Genomic DNA, 26,397 nt, shown 5'->3' with positions numbered 1-26,397 from the left:
AGACACTACCAATGCCTGTATTCTATACTATACAGCCATGTGGTGTAGACAGAATCATTAAGGTTGGAAAACAGCCCTAAGGTCATAAAGTCCAACCTTCTACCCAACCCACTAGACCATGTCCTGAAGTGCCACATCTACTTGTTGTTTTTTTTAACCCCTCCAGTGACCGTGGGCACTGTCTGTGCAACCTGTTGCAATGCTTGATCACTGTTGTAGGAAAGAAGTTCTTAGTAATACCCAGCCTCAACCTTCCCTAGTGCAATTTGAGTTTTTTTCCTCTTGTCCTGTTGTTAATTACTTTGGAGGCGGTAGTCAAGCTGTGGCCTCACCAGTGCTGAGTTCAGGGGGACAATCACTTCCTTACTCCTGCTGGCCATGTAATTTCTGACACAGTCCAGGACATTGTTTGCCTTCTTGAACAAACTCAGGTCTTTGCTGAGCAGCTCTCTGGCCATTCTGCCCTAAGCCTGCAGTGTTGATGGGTTTATTGCAACTGAAATGCAGACCCTGGCACTTGGCTTTACAAAACCTTATACAACTGACTTTAGCCCATTAGTCCAATCTATCCAGATTTCTCTGCAGAGCCTTCCTATCCTCAAGCAGATCAACACTCCTGTTTACTTTTGTGTCTATAGCATAGCAGTTCCTTTCATGATGTTCCCCTGTGAGCACTCCAGAAGCACAGACAGTTGCTTCTCCTTTTTGAAGTTAGGATCTATTCAGCTCAATTGGTTTCAAAGGCAGTTTTTGCATTGGTAGAGTTCCACATCCAAACTGGTAAACTTTGCATGACGTTTGCTATGTACTGAAAGACAGAAGCTCACAACTTGGGTGCAGTAGCTCCATCACGTGGTTTTACTGCTGCCTGTGAAGAGCTAGCATCTGTAGTGTCAGGGCTGTGTTCTCTGGGCCATGCTGCCTGGCTCAGAGAAATGTCCAGCTTCCATCAGTGTTAACAAGGTTTTAATTCCTAATAGCTTAATCAGCTTTAAGAGCCACTCCCCACCTGTAATGATAAAGGGAGATAGTTGAAAGAAGCACAGATACTGCTGTGAGGTAGAGAATCAAAATCCTGATGTAGATCCTGAAACTCAGGAGAATATGGAGCTATGAGCCTTTTAATTATTTAGATTCCTTCATTTTTTGGCAAAGGCCCTGAGCCCACTGCAGGAACCTAATGCGTTTATCTCCAATACCCAGACTATAAATGCCAAACAAGTCTTTATTTATGCAAATGCTAGCAAACAGTCCCATGCTACATGGCCTAGTTACATTTGGCATAGTGTAAGACTGAGCTTGCAAACTGTGGGTGAAATTAAGTACTATGCACTCCCCCTCAACAAACCTTCACTCTAGATAAAACAGCTGATGCTACAAAAGTAGGACTAACAAGTCTACTGTCTCACTTTCATTGTAACCAAGTCTGAACTCTTCCAATAAGCTACAAAAAAAAGGAGCAAGCCCAACTCCTGACTCAACCCCCATTTCTATAACTTCATTTAACCCAGCTGCTAAAATCCCTCATTCAGCCACAGCAGGTTAGGTAACCTATGCCAGCAAAAACTGAGTCATCCAAAGTTCAATGGCTTTGATCTGCAAACAAAGAGTCCATGCTGTCATGTTAATCTTCAGGGCAGCTTCCTAGCTCTCTTCTCCTTTGAGTGTGCTCTATGAGAACCTTGATCAAGATGAGCTGGGTTCAAGAAAAAAAAAAAAAGCTCCTCCATTATGCCATGTAAACACTAGAAAAACACTTCATAAAATAAAACATTCCAGATCTAGTTCACTTTTGTGAATGAATGTGAACTAAACAGGTGATGGCTAAGGTAAAAGTTGTAAGAAGAGAACAATAATGCCCAAAAAAGGCTCTGCACATTTGCCTGGGGAGATCTACTTATTTGCACAGAATCATGAAATCCTAGAACCATTTTGGCTGAAAAAAACCCTTTAAGATTGAGTCCAGCTCTACCAAGTCTGGTGCTAAACCATGTCCCTCACACCACACCTCTATTTGAAACACCTCCAGGTATAAGGACTCAACCACCTCCCTTGGTAGTATGTTCCTGTGTTTGAGAGTCATTTCTTCTAATGTCCAATCTAACCCCACCCCGGTACAAACTGAGGCCATTTCCTCTGGTACTGAGGCTTGCTTCTTGGGAGAAGAGACCTATATACACCTCACACAAGGCTCCTTTTGGGCAGCTGTAGGAAGCAAGATGATCTCCTCGGCCTCCTCTTCTCCAGACTGAACAACTCTAGTTTCCTTAGTCACTCTTCATAAGATGATTCCTCCAGATGTTTCACTGGCATCACTGGCTTTCTCTGGACACTCTCTAGTACCTCTGTCTTCCCTGTAGTGAGGGCCCTCAAACTGAACCCAGTACTCAAGGTGTGGTTTCACAGTGATGAATCTAGAAGGACAGTCATTTCCCTCATTCTGCACTATTCCTGGTACAGGCCAGGTTGCCCTTTGCCTTCTTGGCCACCTAAGCACATGCTGGCTCATCATCAGCTGTTAATCAGCACCCTCAAGTCTCCTTTTTTTTTTTTTTTTTTTTTTTTTACTTGACAGCTTTCCAACCACTCTGCCCCAACCCTGAAGCATTGATGAGGCTGTTGTGGCCCAAGTGTTGAACCCAGCACCTGGTCTTGTCAAATATTTTTTTTATTAATTCATCCTGCATTACAACATCACTATGTTGTTTGACAGCCCTAGGCTTGTCTTTCTGGAATGGGTTAACATCAGATCACAAAGATGCTGAGGGGCTTGGAGCATCCCCTTGAAGAGGAAGAGCTGAGACCTAGAGATACATGGCCTGGAGAAGAGCAGTCTCAGAGGTGAATCTTCTCAATTCTCAGGAAGAGATAAAGGGTGGGAGGCAAGAGAATGGGGCCAAACTCTTCTCAGTGGTGCCTAGGAACAGGACAAAGAGCAATGGGCACAATCTGGAACCCAGGAAGTTCCATCAAAACACAAAAATCTTAGCTGTGAATGTGCTGAAGCCCTGAAGCATGCTGCCCAGAGAGGTTGTGGAGTTTCCTTCTCTGGAGAGATTCCAAACCCACCTGTTCATTGTGATCCTAAGCAACCTGCTGTGAGTGATTCTGATTTAGAAGGGGTTGGACTGGTCCCTTCCAAGCCCCACTATGCTGGGATTCTCAGATTGTCTTTTAGCTAGTGTGCTGACCAGCACTATCTCTTGCATTTCTTCTGTGTCCATCTTTTGCTTCAGTCTTCACTATTTGGGCTACAAGTACTGTGGGGCAGTGCCAACACTTACTCTTTCTTGTATAATATCTACAACAAATGAAAGCAGCGTTTTAGTCAGTGCAACAGGATTTTGACAACGGAGTCCAATCAACTATTGGATGCAATAAACATTTTCCCACTGCTATGCCCTGATCAGGTTTTTGGAACATAAAGACTACAGAAGGTCTTTGTCAGGAGGTGGCGAAAGCTGCCACAGGATGTGAGAAAAGAGACTGCAGTTCTTACTTTGGCCATGAAAATAACAAGGGTACTAAACCAAGAAACAACAAGATGTACAGTGTCAGAATCCCAGTGACGTGCCTGAGGTGTTCCAGGGTCAAACCACACTTTCAAATATTTTCACAGTCTAAGTCCCCACCTGATTCTCAGCAGAACACAAATTAACAGTGGAATTCCTATTCCTTCAATTTAGATATATTATGCACACAAAACCAATGAGAGGTTTAAATGTAGGTCCTGTCTAATCTTCAGCACAGAGAAGAAATGGCTCTGGGCAGACCTTATAGCAGCATTCCAGTATCTGAAGGAGGGTCTACAAAAAAGCTGAGGAGGAATTTTTTGCAAGGGTTTTGAGTTGGAAGAGGGGAGTTCTAGACTGTAGAGTATAGAAAAAGTCTTTACAGTGAGACACTGGAACAGGTTGCCCAGGGAAGCTGTGGATGCTCCCTCCCTGGAAGTGTTCAAGGTTGGGTTGGACAAAGCCTTCAGCAACCTGGTCTAGCGGGAGGCTTCCCTGACCATGGCAGGGGGATTGGTGCTAGATGGCTTTTAAGGTCCTTTCCAACTCAAACCACTCTATGATTCTACTGATATACTTAGGGAATTAAAGATAAAGCAACTACAGGAGTGACATCAGTGTTAAGGCACATTAATCACTCCTGCAGATGCTATCACTGAAGAGCAAAGTAGCCTCAGTTCACTGTAACTTAATTGCTAATTGCCATGGAGATTCACGTCATCAGAGAGGATTAAACTAGAGCTACCTTTTTTATGCATGAAAGAGTCTTTATAATAGTATGGTGTACATAAGGGCACTTCACAGTCATTGTCAGGCAATTTTATTTTTAAAATGTATAGGTTGACTTCTATAGAATCAAGAAGTGAGAAGCTAGGCATTAACATTTGTTTCTCTTAATGACCATTCAGGGATATGACTCTCCCTGCTTTCATTCCACAGAAACCTTAATGATGCCACTGGGGCACTCTGGTGAAACAAAGCTAACAAGAGCAACCAACCAAAAGCAACAACAACAAAAAAAAACCCCACAATCTCAGTTAAATTGCAACTATTAAAGACAGCACTTTAGGACATGGTCTAATGGGCCATGGTGGTCTTAGCCTGATGGTTGGCCATGATCCTAGAGGTCTCTTCCAACTGAAACAATTCTACAAATGAAATTGAAGTGGGAAGAGAGCTCAGGATATGAGCAGAAGGAGATTAGTTTGATATCTTTCCTTCTGATTGCTTTGCCTGAGATGCAAGGTAACAGCTATGGTTACCCTTTCTGGGACTTCAAGTTCCCCTTTCTTCTGTAAAATTTCCTGTATTGAGCAAGCAACCCTTTCCTGCCTCACTCCATGGGGCATGAAGAAGGAGCAATCCTACCAAGTTATACAAGAGCTTGAAGGTGGCAAATGTTCATTTTCAACAGCACTCAAAATCAGAGTGCCAGCTTGGAAAGGACCCCAAAGATTTTCTGGTCCAACTTTCTAGGCAATAGTCTAATTGAAATGCAATGGCTCAGAACTCTGTCAAGCTGAGTTAAAACTGTCAAGTGTAGGGAAATCCACTGCTTCCCTTGGGAGATGATTCCAGTATCTGACTGTTCTCATGGTGGAATATTTTCTTCTGGAGTCCAATGGGAATCTCCCCAGGGTAACTTTTCCCTATCACCCCTTTTCTTTAGCATGGGACTCCCTTTTTAAAAGGAGGCTCCTTTTGAAAAGGAGTCTCCATCCTCTTGGTAGCCACTCTTTATGTATTGATCCATGGTATTAAGTTCTCCCCTAAGCCTTCCCTTGTCAAGGCTGAACAAACCCAGCTCTCCCAGCCTTTCACACAGGCACTCACTTGTGTGCTCTGTGCACCAGAATAGTCCTGCTGGTTTCAGTGGAGCCAGTGGTATAAACAAATGCTCAGGAAAATGAGGAGGAGTTGTGTGCCCTGTTTTTTTTCTTTACACTTGGGTCATTTGTTTTAATTAGACTACAACTTGCAGGAATAATGATGTTTTAATGACATATGCTGCCTGAGCAAGGAGCCTGTAGGGTTGTTTAGAAAATTATGAATAATTTCGTCTCTAACTCACTGCAATGAAGGAGAAACAAGCTCTCTCAAAACTGTAAAGAGAGATGTTAAACCACAAAACAAAAGGAGTTTGGCTTCTATTCTATTCTATATGAAAAAAAAAAAAGTTGTAGGGAATTAGTCTACTGTGAAGTCTTACAAGCTCAGACCACCACACAAAGATCTGTTCATAGGTGGCATGATCATAGCTACTTCAAATGTTAGAATGGGTGAATTAAACTTCAACAATTTTTGTTCCCAAGGGAGGTTCAGTTTGGATATTAGGAATTTTCTGCAGAAAGGTTTCTCAGGCTTTGGTGCAGGATGCTGGGAGGAGAGCAAGGAGGGGTTGGTCAAGTCGCCATCTCTGGAGGTATTTAAAAGATGCATGGATGTGGTGCTGAGGGACATGGTTCAGTGGTAGTAGCTTATCAGCAGTGGTGGGTTTGTGAGCTCTGGAAGAGAGACTGGACTAGTTGATCTCAAAGGTCTCTTCCAACCTCAACATTTGTGATTCTAATTGATGTTGAAGGATTTTAATGATTTGCATTGCAGAGAGAAAAATAAAATCCTGAGTACAATGGGGAAAGTCTGAAGTGATTTGTAGCTGAGGAGTTAGCTGTGAGTAACACAAATTCATCTCTATACTACAGATCTGGGAAGAGCTCATCAAAGCTTGACACACCACTGAAGGCTTTGCCCTCAAGGTGGAGAGGGTCATATTGCCATTCCCTTCTGGAGATGCAGTCAGTCATTAATGACTATTTAATACTTGGTAAAATCTTCATTAACTAATTAATAAACCAGGGATCTTGCCATGGTGCATCTGAAATATGCCAGTATCATTTCCCAAGCCATTGTTCCCTTCTTACAGAGGTAGATGTATATACACACACAGAAATATATACAGGGCTATACACTTTTTATATGTATTTATATTAATTATTAAACGTTAACATATATGTATGCATATATGTATACTTAAATATTTATAGATCTCCAATGTAATGTATCCCTCTGGGAGAAAGCAAAGAACGAAGCTGCATGAATATCTTACTTTTCATGTGCAAAATCTAGAATCTAGTGCTTTAAAGACTTTATCTCTTTGGGCAGCTATTTAGGAGACTGAATCAGATGGAGTTTGGTGAGTTTGGTTTTTTTATGAGAGGGTTTTTTTGTTTTATTGTTGCTTGTTTTAGTTTTTTTTTTAAAGCTGACCTGTGGAAAAATCATTCAGTTTACTTATTGCATGCCTATTTCCTCCAGTCTGGCCTTTCTGCAGGGTAACTCTCTGACAATTGCAGGTATCTGCTGGGGAGGAAGCAAGCCTTGAAACACGAGAGGTAAAAATGCTGCTGTTTTTTATTTTCCAGTGAAGTGGAAAATAGAATATGAGCTTTGGGATTAACAACTCCAGTAATTTAGAACTATAGAGGGTTTGTTTTTTCAGTTTGGTTGGTTTAATAGTAGTGCTTCATAGAGTGCTGGGTGTGCAGAATTTATTTTTCAATTATTGCATGGTCCACATCAGTCCTACCTAACATTGTCATGCCTTTGAATGTAAATCTTGTGGAAAATCCTTTCAGGAGGCTTGAGGAAATCTTCCTTCATTTCCATTGCAACATTCCTGGGTAAAAGACTCATCAAGAGACGTTCCTGAAAGAAAAAGGTAACCAGCATCAGTTGGATGGTGTAGATTGTGACCATTACTCAGAAGGTTTAAAGTACCAAACTGAACAATTTTGTTCTTAACCTAAGAACTTCTGCTGCATAAATAACATGAGCCTTCCCCCCCAAACTTCTGCAAACTGTGTGGGTGTCTTTTACTAAGTCTTCTGCACAAAAAAAAAAAAAAAAATATGGGGGGGTGGGGGGGGGAACCTAACAACCCAGAACTATGCAGAAAGGGAAGAGCCAGCTTCAGGAGCAGATAATTGTCCATAATTTTCATTAACATAACAATGCTAATAATAACAGCTTACTTTATTGTTAGTAGCATTTATCTGTCTGGGGAAAGGCTTCCCAGAATGTTTTTCTGTCCTTGTGTGTCTTATTTCTGAACTTAATGAAAGTGTTATATTACGAGGACTATGACATCTGGTTATTAAGCAGCTAGAGTGGCTGATGGAGTTATTCCCTGGCTGAATCAGCGGAACAGTAAGAAAAGTACAATTTTAATGACTTCTTACCCGGCACAGCAAGGTCTGTTCCATTCCAGCAATGGAATGCATGACTGCAACCCCTGGTTAAACACATGTCTTCTTGTTACATCCACAGAGGGATTTGTAGCAGGGCTCACTAACCTGCATACAAAGGCTCCCTAATTTTTTGGATGTGATAACCATGGATTCACGGAATTGTTTGGGTTGGAAAACATCTCCAAGGCAATCAAGCCCAACTATCAGCCTAAGACAACAAGTCCTATGTGCACAAGTTTCTTGAACACCTCCAGGGATGGTGACTCCATTACCTCCCTGTGACTTGGAGAGGGACCTGGGTTGACTGAACATGAGTTATCAGGTGGCCAAGGAAGCCAATGGCATCCTGACTTGTATTAGAGACACTGTGGCAGGCAGGAACGGGGAGGTGATCATCCCCCTGTACTCCGCACTGGTGAAGCCACACCTTGAATACTGTGTTCACTTCTGGGCCCCTCGATACAGGAAGGTACTAGTGCATGACCAGAGAAGGGGTAACAAAGCTGGTGAAGGGCATGGAGCACATGACCTACATGGAGTATCTGAGGGAGCTGGGGTCATTCAGTCTGGATAAGAGGGGGAGAAACATCATTGTTCTTTACAACTACCTGAAGGGAGGTTTAGGCTGGATAATAGCAAATATTTCTTCACTGTAAGGGTTCTCAAGCATTGTAATGATCTGCCCAGGGCTGTACTGGAGCCACCATCCTGGGAAATGTTCAAGAATCCTGTGGACCTGGTGCTTAGGGACATGGTTTAGGGTTGACCCTTCAGTCTTGGGTTGAAGGTTGGACTGGATGATCTTTGAAGTCCCATCCAACTGGATGTATTCTGTGATTCATGTTTGAGTGATCAACAATGCTGTTTAGGCTTATTACAGCTGGTTTCTAGCCAGAAAATTAAATCTTGGCCAAATGACCAACTGAAGCTATTTCTGGAACCTGTACTGTCTTCTCCTGCTGTAAATCTTCACTCAGCATAAACATGGTCTGAAGTGAAATCACATGCTGAGAAACAAGATTCCTTTTGGAGGCTGTAATTGCCTGTCAATGATTTGGTATTCCCTGCACAAACCTCAACAGCAAAACAAAATGACAGATGCAGACCTCTCTTTCACCATTCATAGCAGTTTTTCATTGCATTTTGATTTTTAAACTGGCAGCCCTAGCCTGGGATTTGGGATGCCAAACTGGACTGCCTCTGCCAACTCTCTGATCCTCATTAATGAGGATTTCTGTGCCATTAATAAAGATTTAGTTAATTTTGAAAAGAATACACAATTTAGGGAAAAATATGTAGATTTTCTTCTCCCAGAACAGTGAAGCAGTGCAAGAAACAGAGATAGAACAGGTTGTTTTATCTCCTTGGAAGCGCTCAAAGACAGGTTAGATAGGGCCTTGAGTAACCTGGTCTAGTGGAAGGTGATGATGCCTACAGCAAAGGGTTTGAACTAGATGATCTTTAAGGTCCATTCCAACCCAAACCATTCTCTGATTTTATGATTTTATGAAATGAAAGAACAAACATTCACTTGACTTCAAAACTAGTCAAAAATGTGCCCACCGAGACAACTAGAAATTGCTCAATGTTACCTTAGCACCATTATGTACATGACAAAGGAAGAAAATATGAAAAGACAGAGAATCGACCCCACAATTAAAGTGGTTTTTGTTGTTGATTGCTGGAAAGACTGAATTCAGTTTTCGGGTGTCTCATTACAACAAAGACATTGATGTGCTGGAGAGAGTCCAGAGGAGGGTGATAAGGCTAAAGAAAGGTCTAGAGAACAAATCTGGTGAGATGTTGACTTGCTGGAATGTGTCCAGAGAAGGGCAACAAAGTTGGGAAGGGGTTTGGAACACAAGCCCTACGAGGAGAGGCTGAGGGAACTGGGCTTGCTTAGCCTGGAGAAGAGGAGCCTCAGGCGAGACCTTATTGGTCACTACTGCTACCTGAAGGGAGGTTGTAGACAGGTGGGGGTTGGTCTCTTCTCCCAGGCAATCAGAACAAGAGGACGCAGTCTCATGCTGCACCAGGGGAGGTTCAGATGGGATGTTAGGAGGAAATTCTACATGGAGAGCATGATTGCCCATTGGAATGTGCTGGCCAGGGAGGTGGTGGAGTCACCATCATTGGAGGTGTTTAGGAGGAGACTTGATAGAGTGCTTGGTTGCATGGTTTAGTTGATTAGATGGGTTGGATAATAGGTTGGATGCAATGATCTTGAAGGTCTCTTCCAACCTGTTTTATTCTATTCTAAACAGCTGAGGAAACTGGGGTTGTATAGCCTGGAGAAAAGGAGGCTGATTGGAGTGCTTTTTTATTTTTAACTGGAGAAGTCAAGCAGCAGACATGCATATAAAATATGAATCAGACTGTCCCAAAGTCAGCTTATCAATGTGATTTTGAGATTCAGCTTCTACTTTGGTAGCAGGAACTCCAGAGTACATGCTCAATATTACTATATGCTGTATAATTACACTTTAACTCTTTCTTAATTTTAAAAGTTAACTTTAAAAGCTTTAACTTTAAAAGTTAAGTGGGTTTATGGCCTTGGTCACCCCTATGTTACACTGCACAACCATTTTCATTCCCTGTAAGGATAACAAAACATTAGTAAAAGAGAGAAGGCAGCCCATCATGGAAGTATGGTTTAGAAGAACAACTACTAGGATTTGTTGATATCCCTTGTAAGATGGAAAACAATGACAGCAGATTTCATGAGTGAATTTTATTTTAAATGATGCTGTGCAGCCTCTTCCAAACAAGTACAACAAAAAAGCACTGTTAATGATGGAGGCTTGTGAAAAACCAGGAGGTGGCAATGTTTCAGGACATTGGGGTTCTACATGTTGGCCACAACAACCCCATGCAGTGCTACAGGCTGGGGATAGAGTGGTTGGAGAGTATCCAGGCAAAGAGGGACCTGGGGGTACTGGTTGACAGCCAGCTGAACATGAGCCAGCAGTGTGCCCAGGTAGCCAAGGCAGCCAGTGGTATCCTGGCCTGCATCAGGAAGAGTGTGGCCAGCAGGAGCAGGGAGGTCATTGTGCCCCTGTACTCAGCACTGGTTAGGCCACACCTTGAGTACCATGTCCAGTTCTGGGCCTCTCAGTTCAGGAAAGATGTTGAGTTGCTGGAACATGTACAGAGAAGGGCAACAAAGCTGGGGAGGGGTTTGGATCACAAGCCCTATGAGGAGAGGCTATGTGTGAGCTGCAAGATAGATTAAGGATGACTAAACCTGTACCAGACCAATTTGACATCTTTCAGTGCTTTACTGATTATTCTTGCTTAAAGAGAAATGTAGAATCTTAGAACCACAAAAGTGTTTTGGTTGGAAAACACCTCTAAGACCATAGAGTACAACCATTGACCTAACACCATCATGGTCATTGAACTGTGTCCCCAAGTGCTCATACATTTCTTGAACACCTCCCTGAGCAGCCTGTTCCAATGCCTGACCACTCTTGCAGGAAAGAAGTTTTTCTTAATCTCCAACCTAAACCTCCCCTGGTGCAATTTCAGGCCATTTCCTCTCATTCCACTACCTGATAAGGGGGAGAAGAGACCAACCCTTACCTGGCTCCAATCTCCTTTCAGAGAGTCATAGAAAGCCAGAAGGTCCCCTCAGTCTCCTATTCTCCAGCCTAAACAACCCCAGTTCCCTCATCTGTTCCTCACAAGACATCTTCTCCAGACCTTTCAACATCTTTGTTGCCCTTCTCTGCACTTACTCAATGCCCTTCTTAACGCAGTTGTTGAGGTGGGGAAGGGAATAAAGGTAAGGCAGGACATATCAGCATAGTGGTTAACAAGGCATTGATAGGCTCCACGTGGAATATTTGGAGTCATGATGGATGAGAAGGTAAGACTTTATGAAAGAAGTAAGGAAACATGATATCTTGGATAAGACAGGAAGAGTGATGGGCAGCTTGTAGTGCAGAAGCATTGGGCTGGAGACAAGGTTTAAAAAGACCCTAAAACTGTTTCATGGTACAAAGTTCACAGGCTAGCATGCACAAAATGGAGTGGGGGGTAAAAAAATTGAGGAAAATTCAGCACTCTGTGCCTTTAAGATACCATCCACACAATCAGACTGTCCCTCTGGACTCAGTACTGGTGAGGTCACACCTTGAGTACTCTGCTCAGTTTTGGACATATCACTATAGGGAAGACATTATGATACTGGAGCATGTCCAGAGAAGGAAGATGAAGCTGGTGAAGGGACTGAAGAACAGGTCTTGTGTGGAGCAGCTGAGGCAACTAGGACTGGCTAGTCTGGAGAAGAGGCTGAGGGGAGACCTCATTGCTCTTTACAACTCCCTGAAAGGAGGTTGGATGCAGGTGAGATGACACAAGCTGGCAATCCCTGCCTGTAAAACACTTTGGATACCCAAGACCAAAGGACTACAGAATATGCATGCACCACTCTAAAAAAAGGAAATGTGATTCCAGAATATTTATGACTGCAGAGTCTTTATGTGGCACCCTCCTAAAAAGGGAAGTGTGATTCCAGAACGCTCTTTAAGTTTGCTAGTAGGATAACAGAAGCAAGAGCAGAGAGAGGCTATGAGGATAAACAAGGAAAGGGGAAGTATAAATAGCACAGCCTGCTTTGGTTGCCCTCATATTTATGAAATCAGAATGCTCTAGAAATATGTCAGTAAGGATTAATCTTCAGAAGGGCAGGCTCCCAGCATTAACACTAGGCATAACCTGTCAATGAATAAATGACTGCAGCATCAGCCTAACTAATATTTTTATTTTCACCCCACACTCCTGGTATTCACTTTCTCTGATACCTAACTAGCACAACTCAATGTGTCCACAAAAGCAGCACAGAGAGCTTAACAGCAAAAAGTTGGTACCAATTTCAGTTAATGGAAATCTTCCTGGAAGCAAACTTGAGTAAGAAGCAGCTAAATTCATACAAGTAAACAGTGCCTTTTATAGTTAAGGTATCCTTATTGCCTTATGGCAGGTGGCCATATGGATATAATGGGACCATTCTCTAGTACAAATAGCTTGAAATCATTCCTAGTCTTGGCAGGGGGAAAAATCCCAACACAACAGAATCATAGAATCATCAGAACTATAGAAACATTAAGGTTAGAAAAGGCCACATGTCCACCCTCAACACCACTATAGACGCTACCCCATGTCCTGAATTGCCATGTTTACAATAGCATTTCACAGATTCCAGTGGGTTGGAAGGGACCCTCAGTGATCATCTTGTCCAATCTGCAGCAGTCAGCAGAGATACATTCAACTAGATCAAGCTGCACAGGGCCACATTGAGTCTGACCTTGAATGTCTTCAGGGAGGGGTGCTCAAGCACTTCCCTGGGTATTTCACCACCATCATTGTGAAGAACTTCCTCCTTATGTCCAACCTGAATCTACTCTGCTCCAGTTTCAAAACACTGCCCCTCATCCTATCACTACAAGCCTTTTAAAGCAATCCTTCCCCAGCCTTTCTGAAGCTCCCCTTCGATACTGAAGTATAGTAACAAGGTCTCCCTGGAGCTGTCTCTTCTCAAGGTTAAACAGCCCCAACTTTCTGTCTGTCACCACAGACCAGGTGCTCCAACCCTCTGATCATCTTTGTTAGCCCTCCTCTGGACCCATTTTGGCAGATCAATGTCTCTCCTGTGTTGGGGACCCCAGAGCTGGACACAGACACATCTCACTGGAACAGAGTGGCAGAATCACCTCGCTTGTTCTGCTGGCCACACTGCTTTGATGCAATCCACGATGTGATTTATCTTCTGGGCTACAAGTGCGCACTGTGGCCTCATGGAGATGTCCCTGCTTACTACAGGGGGCTTGAACAAGATGACCTTCAAGGGTGCCTTTTGAAACGATGCATTCTGTGATTCTGTTATCTCCAGACACACTCTGCAACTGATGATCCATCATAAAGAATCAGAGGAACATTAGGGACTCACTGCTGCACAGAAATTGAGCTCAGTAGTGGGTGCAAGAAGATAAAGGATTTTGAAAAGGCAGGAACCTGAAGTGAAAAGCAGTAATTGTAGAACCCAAGTAAGAAGTGGTAAGCATTTCCTTGCTCCAAGACACAGAGGTCTTGGAAAACCCAAACAAAAAAGCAAATCACAGCACAAACCAGTAAAATGACATAGATGCCACAATCTCCAGAGACTAAGGTATAATATTTTGCTTTGAAGAAGCTAGAATTTTCTAATCAAGATCAGAAAATTCTAGAAGCCTTTGCTACTTGTCCTCATTTGGCCTTCACAGAGCAGGGAAATGAGCCTGAAGTCATTAACAGAAAATCTCCTTGCCTTCCAAAGAGGAAAAACAAGGACCAATCATGAGCATGTTAAGGCAGTAATGAGTGTATTCACTCAATTAAAATAACAATTGGGATTCAGATTTAGTTCCTTGTTACCTCATCAGACTGGGGAATTCCTAATCAAATGTGCCTGAAGGGAAGCTAAATTCCAAATGAAATCAGTTTATGTTGAAGAAGTAATGGGGAACAGAAAACCTGGAAAGAATTTGAATTATATGGCAAACAGAAGTTCACTCTAGGATGACAAGCCTGAAAATAAAAACAAATTAAAAACCACACACAACCAACCCCCCCAAAAAATACTCCCCCAAAACCCAACAAAACCAAATAAAAAACCCCAACAACTTAGACTGTATTTTTCATCTTCCCCAGTTGCAGAGATGGGAGCTCTCTCTTTTCTTTCACAGAAGACTGGCCAAAAAGGAACAGATGAAACATCTTGATAAACCCTCAGTAACGAACCAGGAAGTAGGATGATGAAATTGAGAGCAGCCCTGAAGAAAAGGACTTGGGGGTGCTGGTGGATGAGAAGCTGGACATGAGCCACCAGTGTGCACTTGTAGCAAAGGCAAATCACATCCTGGGCTGCTTCAAAAGCAGCATGGACAGCAGGTCAAGAGACGTGACTCAGCTGTTCTGATGAGACCTCACCTGGAGTATTGTGTCCAGCTCTAGGGCACCAAACATATGAGAGACATGGACCTACTGGAAGGCCCCAAGTGGTGCTGGAGCACCTCTCCTATGAAGACAGGCTGAAAGAACTGGGGCTGTTTAGCTTGGAAAAGAGAAGACTTCAGGGATATATTGGAGCAACATTTCAATATCTGAAAAGGGCCTACAGCAGGGCTGGGGAGGGACTATTTAGAAGGGCTGTAGCAATTGGATGAGGGGCAATGGTTTGAAACTGGAACCGGATAGATTTAGGTTGGACATAAGGCAGTTCTTTACAATGAGAGCGGTAAAATATTGGAACAGGTTGCCCAGAGTTGTGGTTGACCCCATTTCTGGAGACATTCAAGATCAGACTCAGTGTGGCACTGGGCAGCCTGATTTAATTGGAGGTGTCCATTCTGATTCCAGGTGGGGTTGGACAAGATGACCTTCATGGGTCCCTTCCAACTGAGTGCAATCTGTGAGTATCCATGTGCCAACAGCGTATGATGTTACACACTGGAATGAAAGCAAAGTGCCCAGCTCCATATCCTCCTCATGGAGATAATCTGCACTTAAGCAGGAACAAAACAACTCAGGAACCAGTTGGCAAACTGCACATGAAGCTGTGCCAGCTGCTGTTGTGTGAAGCATCTGTGTGAGAGAGTTGCTGGTCCATGGTGGAACTGCCTTGTGTTTGAGGAGTGCCACACAAGTCATATCAAGCTTGTGTTGAAGCATTAGCTAGCTTTATATTATCATTGGGACACTTAGAATCATAGAATCATGGATTCATACTATCATTAAGGTTGGAAAAAGACCTCCAAGACCATCAAGTCCAGCCTTCTACATAACAACCCCATGTTTTTCCTGTGTAAATCTCTTCCAACCCCAAATTTCCATGATTCCATGACTCCATGATTTTAAAGTTAACATCACTTGCTCCCTAAAATACCACATCTAAGCAGCCCATCAGCTTTCCTCCTTGGTTTAGGATGGATATTAGCAAAATATTTATTCACTGAAAGGGTTATAAACATTGGAATGGTCTGCCACAGCAGTGGTGAAGTCACCATCCCTGGAGGTGTTTCAGTGGCAGATGCACCTGGAACTTAGGGTCATGGCGTGTGCTGCCCAGGGAGGCGATGGAGTCCCCATCCCTGGAGGTGTTCAAAGAAGGGTTGGAAGTGGCACTTGGAGCCATGGTTTAGTTGTCATGAAGTGTTAGGTATTAGGTGATAGGTTGGACTAGATGATCTCTGAGGTCTTTTCCAACCTTGTTGATTCTATTCTATGATTCTATGGTTTAGTGTTGGCCTTACAGTGCTGGATTGAAGGTTGGAGGAGAGATTTAGGCTGGATGTTAGGAAGAAATTCTTCACAGAAAGAGTGATTGGCCATTGGAATGGGCTGCCCAGGGAAGTGGTGGAGTCACCATCATTGGAGGTGTTTAAAAAGAGACTGGATGAGGCAGTTAGTGCCATGGTTTAGTTGATTAGATGGTGTTGGGTGATAGGTTGGACTTGATGATCTTGAAAACAGCCCTTCTCCTACACTTTTCCAACCTGGTTTATTCTGTATTCTGTCTCTTCCAACCAAATATATTCTGTGACTCTGCCACTACTAGACCGTGTCCCAAAATGCCACATGTACTAGGTTTTTGAACACCTTCCTGGGCAGCCTGTTTCAATACCTGACCACTCTTGCAGGGAAGAAATTCTTCCTACTGTCCAACCTAAACCTTCCCTGGTGCAGCTTAAGGGCATTTTGTCATGTCCTGCTGTTAGTTACTTGGGAGAAGAGGTCAACACCAGCCTCACACCAACCTCCTTTCAGGAGAGCAATAATTGCAGAGAGCAATAAGATCTCCTCTCACAACTTCTCATCTTCTGGCTAAATAATCCCAGCTTCCTCTAGAAGCAAAAACAATTCTGTGGAGAGCAATAAGAATATGTCAAAAAGAATTTTCCTAATGCCACTTCAAAGCTCACTATGAATTCCTGCATGCTGAGGGAAGAACATGTAGGAGGTTGCCATTCCTGAGGTTGCATTACTTGATAATGTGGCATTCTCCTAAAATACATAAAAATATTGCATGAGTGTTCACAGAGCAGTGCTGGCACTGAAATTGCTCTAACTTAAGAAATCAACCACAGGAAAATACTTTTGAAGTATTTGGTGTGCTATTTAACCTAAGGATCTGATGCACTATTGCCAGTGTTCTTAACTATGACAGTGAGAGAATCACAGAACTATTTCAGTTGGAAAAGACCTTTGATACCATCAAGTCCAAATATTACCTAACTTTGCAAAGACTGATGCTAAACCATGTCATAGAAAAGAACAAATACAGTTTTGAAGGTGAATTTTCCAGTGTAAGGTTGTGGTTTATTGAAGGAATAAATTCAGCTTTAAGCCTTCTTGTAACACAGAACACATCTTGAATGTGGTTCAGGCTCACCATGCAACTAAAATTAGAATCACAGAACTGTTTAGATTGAAAGAGACCTTTAGGAGCAACAAGTCCAACTGTTTACCCAGCACTGTCAGGTCGCCACTAAACCATCTGCCTCCTCCCACATCTATGTATCTTTTTAAATCCTTCCACCATTTCCCTGAGCAGCCTGTTCTAGAGCTTGACAAACTGTTCAGAGCAGAAATTTTTCCTAATGTCCAACCTAACTGTCCCTTGGCACATCTTAGAATCATAGAATCAATAAGGTTGGAAAAGACCTCAAAGATCATCAAGTCCAACCTGTCACCCAACACCTCATTACTAGACCGTGGCACCAAGTGCCATGACCAATCCCCTCTTGAACACCTCTAGGAACAGTGACTCCACCACCTCCCTGGGCAGATCATTTCAATGCCTAACAACTCTCTCTGTGATGAACTTTCTCCTCACCTCCAGCCTAAACTTCCACTGGTGCAGCTTGAGACTGTGTCCTCTCATTCTGGGGCTGGTTGCCTGGAAGAGGAGACCAACCCCCACCTGGCTACAACCACCCTTCAGGTAGTTGTAGACAGCAGTAAGGTCTCCCCTGAGCCTCCTCATCTCCAGGCTAAACAATCCCAGCTCCATCAGCCTCTCCTCATAGGGCTTGTGCTCGAGGCCTCTCCCCAGCCTCGTTACCCTTCTCTGGACACATTCAAGAGTCTCAATGCTCTTCTTAAATTGAGGGGCCCACAACTGGACACAGTACTCAAGGTACATTTTCTCATCCTAATGAAGTTCAATAAAGGCCAATGTAGAGTCTTGCACCTGAGGAGGAATAACCCCTGGCACCAATACAGGTGAGAGGTTCAAATGCAGGAAAGCAGCTCGGCGGAGAAGAACCTGGGCGTCCTGATGGACGCTAAGTTTCCCATGGGACAGCAGCGTACCCTTGTGGCTAAGAAGGGCAGTAGTTAGTCCACCTACATTTGTCAGAGATTGTTTTGGCTGGGTTCTGCAGAGGATCAAGCATCATCTCTTGCCTTGCAATTTCTGTAAAGTCAGGATCATGTCCCTGCTGCACACAAGCTATTTGACAAGAACATGGGTTTTGTGCCCTCACATGGTCCAGATGAAATTTTGGCTGGCGGGCAATTTGCTGATGCACAGAGCTGGTATTAAGGGTTTTAATGGGTTTCAATGATGAATTTCATGTTTTCTCCTGCGCTGCAATGACAAAAGGCACGAGATGCTGAGAATAAAAAAGTATGAGGAGAACCTGATTATGCATTGATAAGCACACTGTCAGGAACCCTAGAAATTACTTCTGCCTGAGGCAGTGCAAATCACTAATTCTTCACTTTGGTTGCTGAACTGGAAGGGAAAAAAAAAAAAAAAAAGGAAAAAAAAAAACCCACCCCAAAACACACAAAAACCCAACCCAGCAACCTGTTATCCATTACAAGAGCAAAAGTCCAACGTGGTTTATTTTATTTGAACATAACATTTTGGGTTTTTTTCTCCCCCCACCCCCCAGTGCTTGAAATAAAGCAAAATGGACAAAAATCGCTGGAGGGCTGCTGTGCAGTTGTCCTTCCACTCAAAGGAGGTAGTGCATACAACCAAACTGTGTAATATCTAGATCAAATTGTTTTGAAGGTAGATCTGAACCCAGCAGGGAATTTGAACCCAAAATATCCCAAGCAGCAGTTCAAATTATTCTGTACAGGGACCCATAATGTCATTTGCTGACACCATTTCATTCCCCTTGGATAGTTATTAATCAACTCTCCAGCTCAGTGAAGAGGCAGGAGAGGCCACACCTTGAGTACTAGGTTCAGTTTTGAAGTCCTCACTCACTCCAAGAAGGGCATTGAGGTGCTGGAGTGGGTCCAGAGAAGGGCAATGAGGTTGGTGATGGGTCTGCAGAACAGGTTGGAAAAGACTTCTAAGGCCATCATGCCCATTAAACCAGGTCTGGAAGACCCATATCCACACGTTTTCTGAACACTTCCCTGGACAGCCTGTTCCAATGCTTGACCAATCTTTCAGGAAACAAATGTTTCCTAATATCCAACCTAAACCTCTCCTGGCACTATTTCAGGATGTTTCCTCTTGTTCTGTCACCTGATACTAGGGAGAAGAGACCAATCCACACCAACTTCCTTTCAGAGAGTTGTAGAGTGCCAGAAGGTCTTTCCTCAGTCTTCTCCAGACTAAACAACCCCAGTGCCTCAGCTGCTCCTCACCAAGTCTGTTCCCTAGACCCTTCACCAACTTCATTGCCCTTCTCTGGACAATACTCCGGTACCTCAGCTCTCTAGGCACAAAACTGAATCCAGTGTTTGAGGTGTGGCCTTACCAGTGCTGAGTCCAGGAGGACAATCACTTCCCTCATCCTGTTCACCACACTGTTCCTGCCAGAGGCCAGGATGCTGTTGGCCTTCTTGGCCACTTGGGCACACTGCTGGCTCATCTTCAGCTGGCTATCATCAGCACCTTAAGGTCTTTCTCTCTTGGGCATCTTTCTAGTCACGGTGCCCCGTGCCTGGCATCCCCTTTTGAGCAGGGTGACAATGATTTGCTTTGCTACTTTAGGATATGGCTTAATGGCCATGGTGGTCTTAGGTTAATGTTGGATTCAATGATCTTAGAGAGTTTTTTTCTACTGAAACAATTCTATGGAGAAAGGACGATCTGAAATGGACATGGAGAAATGGTACAACAGGAGTAAAGGGGAAGAGCTCAGGTGCTCTGAGTGAGTGGGAACAGAATAAGTGCAATCCCAGGGAACAGAACCCAGCTCACAATGCTTCTTATTAAATTCTTGCTCTTCAGAGGATGGCCTTGCTGCTGAGATTTATAGACAGTGAGAGAAGGAATTCATCCCAAATAAATGATTATAATTATTCTTTCATGATCTAAAACTGATTTGGCTCTTGGCCTTCACTTCTGGTGTTACTCTGGAATTGCAGTCAGCAATGTGACAAATACTTGATGCCACCATTGAGGCTGGTCATTTGTTGTGACCACAGATAAAATAGAACAGAGTAAATATCAAAATGAATTTAAAAATAACCAGGGTCCATCTGCTCCCCTTCTCCCTAGCAACGCTTTCAAAGTCTGCTTGTAAACACATGTGTGATGAGTCTCTCTGTCTCTGGAGGCACTCTAAACCTGCCTGCACACATTCCTGTGTGATTTACTCTCAGTGATCCTATTCTAGCAGGGAGTTTGGACTAGATGATCTTCAGAGGTCCCTTCCAATCACCACCACTCTGTGAGTTTGTGACTCTGAAAATTCTACAGAATTTATTGCTCATGAAAGCAGATTTATCAAAGTTACCACATGGGACTGTTACTAGAAATGCATCCCATTTGAGAAGTATTGTAAATAGGACAAGGAAGAAACTTCACAGTTTCATCTGTGCTGTCTGTCTCACACAGTCAATACTAACTCCAGAAGGCTGGGTAGATTCAAAAGCCAAGAGCATGTTCTTTCCTTTCCCCCTCAGAGACATGCAGAGAAATACCAGGAAAAGGTTTTAGCATTTTGAATTAAAGTTCTCAACATAAAACAGCGATGGAATTTAGGTCAGAGCCCTTGAATGAGACAAGAAAGTTTAATGAGAGAAATGCAGTCTTTTTTAACAGGTAATGTTGGTACTTCAGGGAACAAAAATACAGGAATGATCACAAAAATTGAACTAGGTCAGCAACATCTCTTTTCCTCTCAAACACTCTCGAGTGCTGCCAGCTGGTAACTTGGGATACACTGAGCCCCAGCAACTGCAGAATAATTTTGTAGTCTGTAATCACATCTTAATTCTCACCCTGGCTTTAGCAGTATTCTAATGCAGTGCAAGAGCAGCCCAGAAAAATATTTTTGGTGATACTTCTGGCAGGTAATTATCATATTTCAGTGCTGTATTGAGCTTTGCACTGTGTTGTGTAAAGCTAATCTCACAAGTGTACGAGAAAGGTGTGCTCTCAGCACTCACCTGTACACTGCAACACAAAAATCAGTAGCAGGTGGCAGAAAAGAGGAAATGGACAGAAATTGCACCAGGGGAGGTTTAGGTTGGATATGAGAAGAAACCTCTTGACTGAAAGGGTTCTTAAACACTGGAACAGGCTGCCCATGGAGGTGGTGGAGTCAACATCCCTGGAGGTGCTCAAGAAACATGTGAACATGGCACTTTGGGACATGGTTTAATGGCTGTAGTGGTCTTAGGTTGAAGGTTGGACTCAATGACCTTAGAGGGCTTTTCCAACCAAAACTGTGCTGTGCTATGCTATGATTATTTGTCATGCTGGATCCCAGAAGTGCACTTTCAAAGGCACAGATGTTAGGGTTGCCTAATTTCTGTGAAAATTCCCTTATGACACAATTATGCCGCTGTGAATCTGGATTACAAAAGACCAGAAGCAAACCTAAAGGCTTTGATCCTAATACCATTTTTAAATAGAGAGCAAAAATACGCAGTTGTTCAAAGGAAACATCCACTTATGGCAGAATATGTTCAGGTCCTAAAAATTCATTCACTAAACTCAGAAAGCTGACTTTCAAAACCCTCCTGGACAGTTCCTATGCAACCTGACCTAGGTGATCCTGCATTAGCAGCAAGGCTGGAGTAGATGATCTCCAGAGGTTCCTTCCAACCTTTGTCATTCTATGTGACACACATAGGCTTTGAGGATCTTGTATGGTAGGGTTTGAATGCCACTCTAAGTCCTTTATTACCATAAGTTACCATCATTCCACAGAGATCAATGGAGTTATACCTTTGTATTTCAGTGTTGTCCTCTATTGTCAGCTAGACAGAGAGAAAAATCTAGTCCAAACCTAAAAAGTGACTATATCTGAGTAGGTTTAAGATTCAGACCAGTGAGTAACAACAGAGAGATCCACAATATAGTTTTTTTTCTCATTGTTTCCAAATCTGCTTGGGAGATTGAGTCATTAAATTGTGTTAAATAAACCATCAAACTACAAAGGAGGCTTTTGAGAAAATGCTTTGGTTGTTGTCATGGTTATTCATGTATATTGGTGCAGCCCCTTGTCCCCACAATGTTGTCTTCTGTTTATAGGTGTTACAAATACAAATGGGTTTATAGCAGCACACACAGGCAGAATAAAAGTATTCACAGCATATTGTAACATCAACCAAGGACTGGAATAGAAGTTGAAGTTGCTTCAGCCCTAAAATGCCTGAACTTGGCTCTGGAGTTGACAGCAGCTGTGGGGCCAGCCTGCATCTTCTGTGTGTGTTGCAAGTGAAAGGTATGCATGCACTGGGGAGAAAGAGCTGAAGCAAGAGGAAGGCAGCAGCACCCTCCCCTCATGGTGGAGCCACACATATGCCCCAGCATGCTATTGTCACCAGTGTCCTCACCTGAGGTGCACACAACTACAGACAGAGAAAAAAAGAAGGCAGGCACAGAAACTGACCTGTTTTTCATTTTCATCCTCCAGCCTCAGTCTGTCTTCAATGCAGTTCCTGGCCTGAAGGAATGCCTTCCTCTGAGCCCTTTCTGTCAAAATCCTCACAAAGACCCCATACAAATTTACACTGACAAAAAGGATTGCATTGGCCACCAGCTGTAGGAGAGAAAGAAAAATAAATGAAGTTTAAAACAAAGAGTCTTGGTTTACATTTATAATTACGACAATTATAAAAGACCCAACAAACAAACAAACATAAACCCCTTACAAAACAAACCAAAAAACCCAAATCAAACAAAAACTAAGCACCACCCCCACCAAGCCTCAAATGTCACTATCTTTAAAACTCTGCCTTTCTAGCCATCACCAATGCCCCTTCTCACAACCCATCTGCAATGAAACCATTCTCACAGCTGCAAGTCCTAGGAAAGAATATTGCGTAACACAGAACTTCCCGTCTGCTGAAATTAACTTCTCTTAAAGAATCCCAGCGTGGTGGGAGTTGGAAGGGAGCATCTAGCCTAACCCCTCTGCTAAAGCAGGGTCACCCAGAGCAGGTTGTCCAGGACTACAGTGTCCCCATGTTGCGATGGTGGGTTTGGAATCTCTCCAGAGAAGGAAACTCCACAACCTCTCTGGGCAGCCTTCTCCAAGACTCCAGCAACCTAACAGCAAATAATTTTTTCCTCGTGTTTAGGTAGAACCTCCTGGGTTCCAGTTTGTGCCCATTGCCCTTCACTTTGTCTCTGGGCACCAATGAGTCAGGCCCCATCCTCTTGCCCCCCACCCCCTATCTCCTACTGGGAATTGAGAAGATCCTCTCTCAGGCTGCTCTTCTCCAGGCTAAACAGCCTCAGGTCTTGAACTGGGGGTCCCAGAACTGGATACAATACTCCAGATTTGGCCTGAGTAGGGTAGAGTAGGGGGGTAGGTTGAGGACCATCAACCTGCTGTTTATGATGATGTGTAGCTTATCACTTTCTTTTGACATTGATTCATTCATCAGCCCATTGGCAGATCTATTCCTCTAATGATCTCCAGCCTTTGTTCAACTGGGAGATGCTTGGAAGACCCAAATTAGTTTTCTATGCCTTCACAAGACAGAACTATTATTGTCCTTTTTTAATGGTTGAGAAGTAAGTCATTGACATAACCTGTGACTGAATCCTAGCATTTGCCTGAGTACCCCATGCTTTCACCTTGTGCACCTGGGAAAATCTGCTTCTCTTCCTGTGTCCATACTGCCAGTGACAACATTGTCTTCTTTTTTTGAGAAATCATACAAAACGTGAGAAGTTCTACATGACCCAGCAGTGTGCTCATGCCTCCCAGAAGGCAACTGTATCCTGCCTCAAAAGGAGTGTAGTAAGCAGATCAGGGAAGGTGATTCTTCCCCTTTATTCTGCTCTTCTGAGACCTCACCTCAAATACTACATTCAGGTCTGGTGTCATCATAAAAGGACATAGAACTGTTGGAGCGAGTCCAGAGGAAGGCCACAAGGATGATCTAAAAGCTGGAGCATCTCTGGTATGAGGATAGGATGAGATGGGGCAGTCCAGCCTGGAGAAGACTCAGGGCTGGGGCGGCTCATACCTGCCTTCCAATACTTAAAGGGAGCCTACAGTAAGGCTGGAGAAGGACTTTTCATGAGGGTGTCTAGTGATAGGACAAGGAAGGTTAAGCAGGTTTAGACTGGACCTTAGAATAGACTAGACTAGACTAGACTAGAATAGAATAGAATTAACCAGGTTGGAAAAGACCTTTGAGATCGAGTCCAACCTATTATCCAACACTATCTAATCAAATCAACCATGGCACCAAGAACCCCATCCAGTCTCTTCCTAAACACCTCCAGTGATGGTGACTCCACCACCTCCTTGGGCAGCCCATTCCAATGGCCAATCACTCTGTCTGTGAAGAACTTCTTCCTAACATCCAGCCTAAACCTCCCCTGGCACAGCTTGAGACTGTGTCCTCTTGTTCTGGTGCTGGTTGCCTGGGAGAAGAGACCAACCCCCACCTGGCTACAACCTCCCTTCAGGGAGTTGTAGACAGCAATAAGGTCTCCCCTGAGCCTCCTCTTCTCCAGGCTAACCAATCCTGGCTCCCTTACCCTCTCCTCATAGGGCTTGTGCTCCAAACCCCTCCCCAGCTTTGTTGCCCTTCTCTGGACACGTTCCAGGCAGTCAACATCTTTCCTAAACTGAGGGGCCCAGAACTGGACACAGTACTCAAGGTGTAGCCTAACCAGCAATTAGGAAGAAGTTCCTCAGTGTGAAGGTGGTGAGACTCTGCAATAGATTGCCCAGAGTGGTTGTGGATGTCCCCTCCCTAGAAGTGTTTAAGGCTAGATTGGGTGAGGCCTTGGAACCTAATTGACTCTAGCTGAGAGGTGTCCATGCTTCTGGCAGGGGAGTTGAAGTAGGTTATCTCTGAGGTCCCTTTCAACCTGAGCCATTCTGTGATTCTATGGACTGTAGCAGACCTCTCAGAAGGTGATGAGTGCCTTAAAATTATGACCTTTGCACAAATCAAGGCCTACTACAATGTTGTAAGCAGAGGATAATGAATTACTTTTGAACTACCTCTATGAACAGTGCTCTGATGAAGGTCACATAAAAGACCCTATAGCCCTTCTGGGTTTTTAAAAATGTTTTTACAATATGGTATAAAGTTAATTAAGTAACCTAAATAACTAAACAGTGGTTTGCACACCACCTCACTATCCAAGGCAATCCTGTCCAAGTTTTTCACCACACTTCTGATGTTTGAAACAACCTTCAGAGGGTAAATTATGCAATGCCATGCAGGGATTGTTTGGAAAGGAGGCAATAAGGTTTTCCAGTATCTTGTCAAGTCTTATCCTTCATATTTACATTAATCACTACCACAGCACCATGATAAGGATTCACAGAATTCATTCAGTCCAAAACGTCTGTAATCAGCTGGTGCACATACTGCCCAAGACTAGGTGTAACAAGAGCAAATAAAGCCATTACAGCAAGAAACAGTTTCTATTAAGTAACTGTGCACCTAAAACAGTCCATAAAGAGCATATAACTGACATTTATTTCATAATTTGAGGTGTGCATTTCAATATAGTGCATCTACCAGGGAGCAAGTATTAAGAATAGTGTGACCAGCCTGACCAGGGAAGTAATTGTCCCTCTGTACTGGTGAGGCCACACCTTGAGTACTGGGTTCTGTTATGAGGATCTCATTACAAGAAAGATATTGAGGTGCTGGAGCATGTGCAGAGAAGGGCAATGAAGCTGGTGAAGGGTCTGGAAAACAGGTCTGGTGAGGAGCAGCTGAGAAAATGCAGTTGTTTAGCCTGGAGAAAAGAAGGTTGAGGGGAGACAACCTGACTCTCTACAACTACCTGAAAGGAAACTGGACTGAGGTCTCTTCTCCCTAGTGTCAGGTGATTGAAAGAAATGGCCTGAAGTTGCACCAGAGGAGGTTTAGGTTGGATATTAGAAGAAATTTCTCAACTGAAAGGTTTCTCCAAGACTGGAACAGGCTGCCCAGGGAGTTGGTTGAATCCCCATCCCTGGAGGGGTTGAAAAGAGGCAGAGATGTGGTGCTGAGGAACACAATTTAGAACCAGCCTTGATAGATTTAGATACTGGTTGGACCCAATGATCTTAAAGGTCACATATAACCAAAATGACTCTATGACTCTGTGATTCTGTCTCTGCTGTTGCATGAACACTGCACAGCAAGGCCAATTACACCACGACTTTTAAGAGCAATAGAATTATTGCTGTAGAGAATGTTTGCTGATT

At 43.5% G+C, this 26,397-nt stretch overlaps 1 protein-coding gene across 6 annotated transcripts in view; it reads right to left on the bottom strand.

Annotated features, from left to right (window-relative positions):
- The window catches only part of ADCY1 (adenylate cyclase 1), a 182,761-nt gene that overhangs the window by 97,451 nt on the left and 58,913 nt on the right, over positions 1-26,397 (bottom strand). For all 6 annotated transcript variants that reach the window (XM_068152589.1, XM_068152594.1, XM_068152591.1 and 3 more), the window contains 2 exons: positions 22,615-22,764; positions 7,099-7,217 (listed from right to left, as the gene is read on the bottom strand). In XM_068152589.1, coding sequence (XP_068008690.1) covers positions 7,099-7,217; positions 22,615-22,764 — 269 coding nt within the window. The remainder of the gene's footprint in view (positions 1-7,098; positions 7,218-22,614; positions 22,765-26,397) is intronic.

The sequence above is a fragment of the Melanerpes formicivorus genome, unplaced genomic scaffold, assembly GCF_026170545.1.
Source record: "Melanerpes formicivorus ecotype bairdi unplaced genomic scaffold, bMelFor1.0.p_v2 SCAF_24, whole genome shotgun sequence".
NCBI classification, from domain to species: Eukaryota; Metazoa; Chordata; class Aves; order Piciformes; family Picidae; genus Melanerpes; species Melanerpes formicivorus.
Note: the sequence above shows the minus strand (reverse complement) of the source record. Positions and strands in the feature narration are given on the sequence as shown.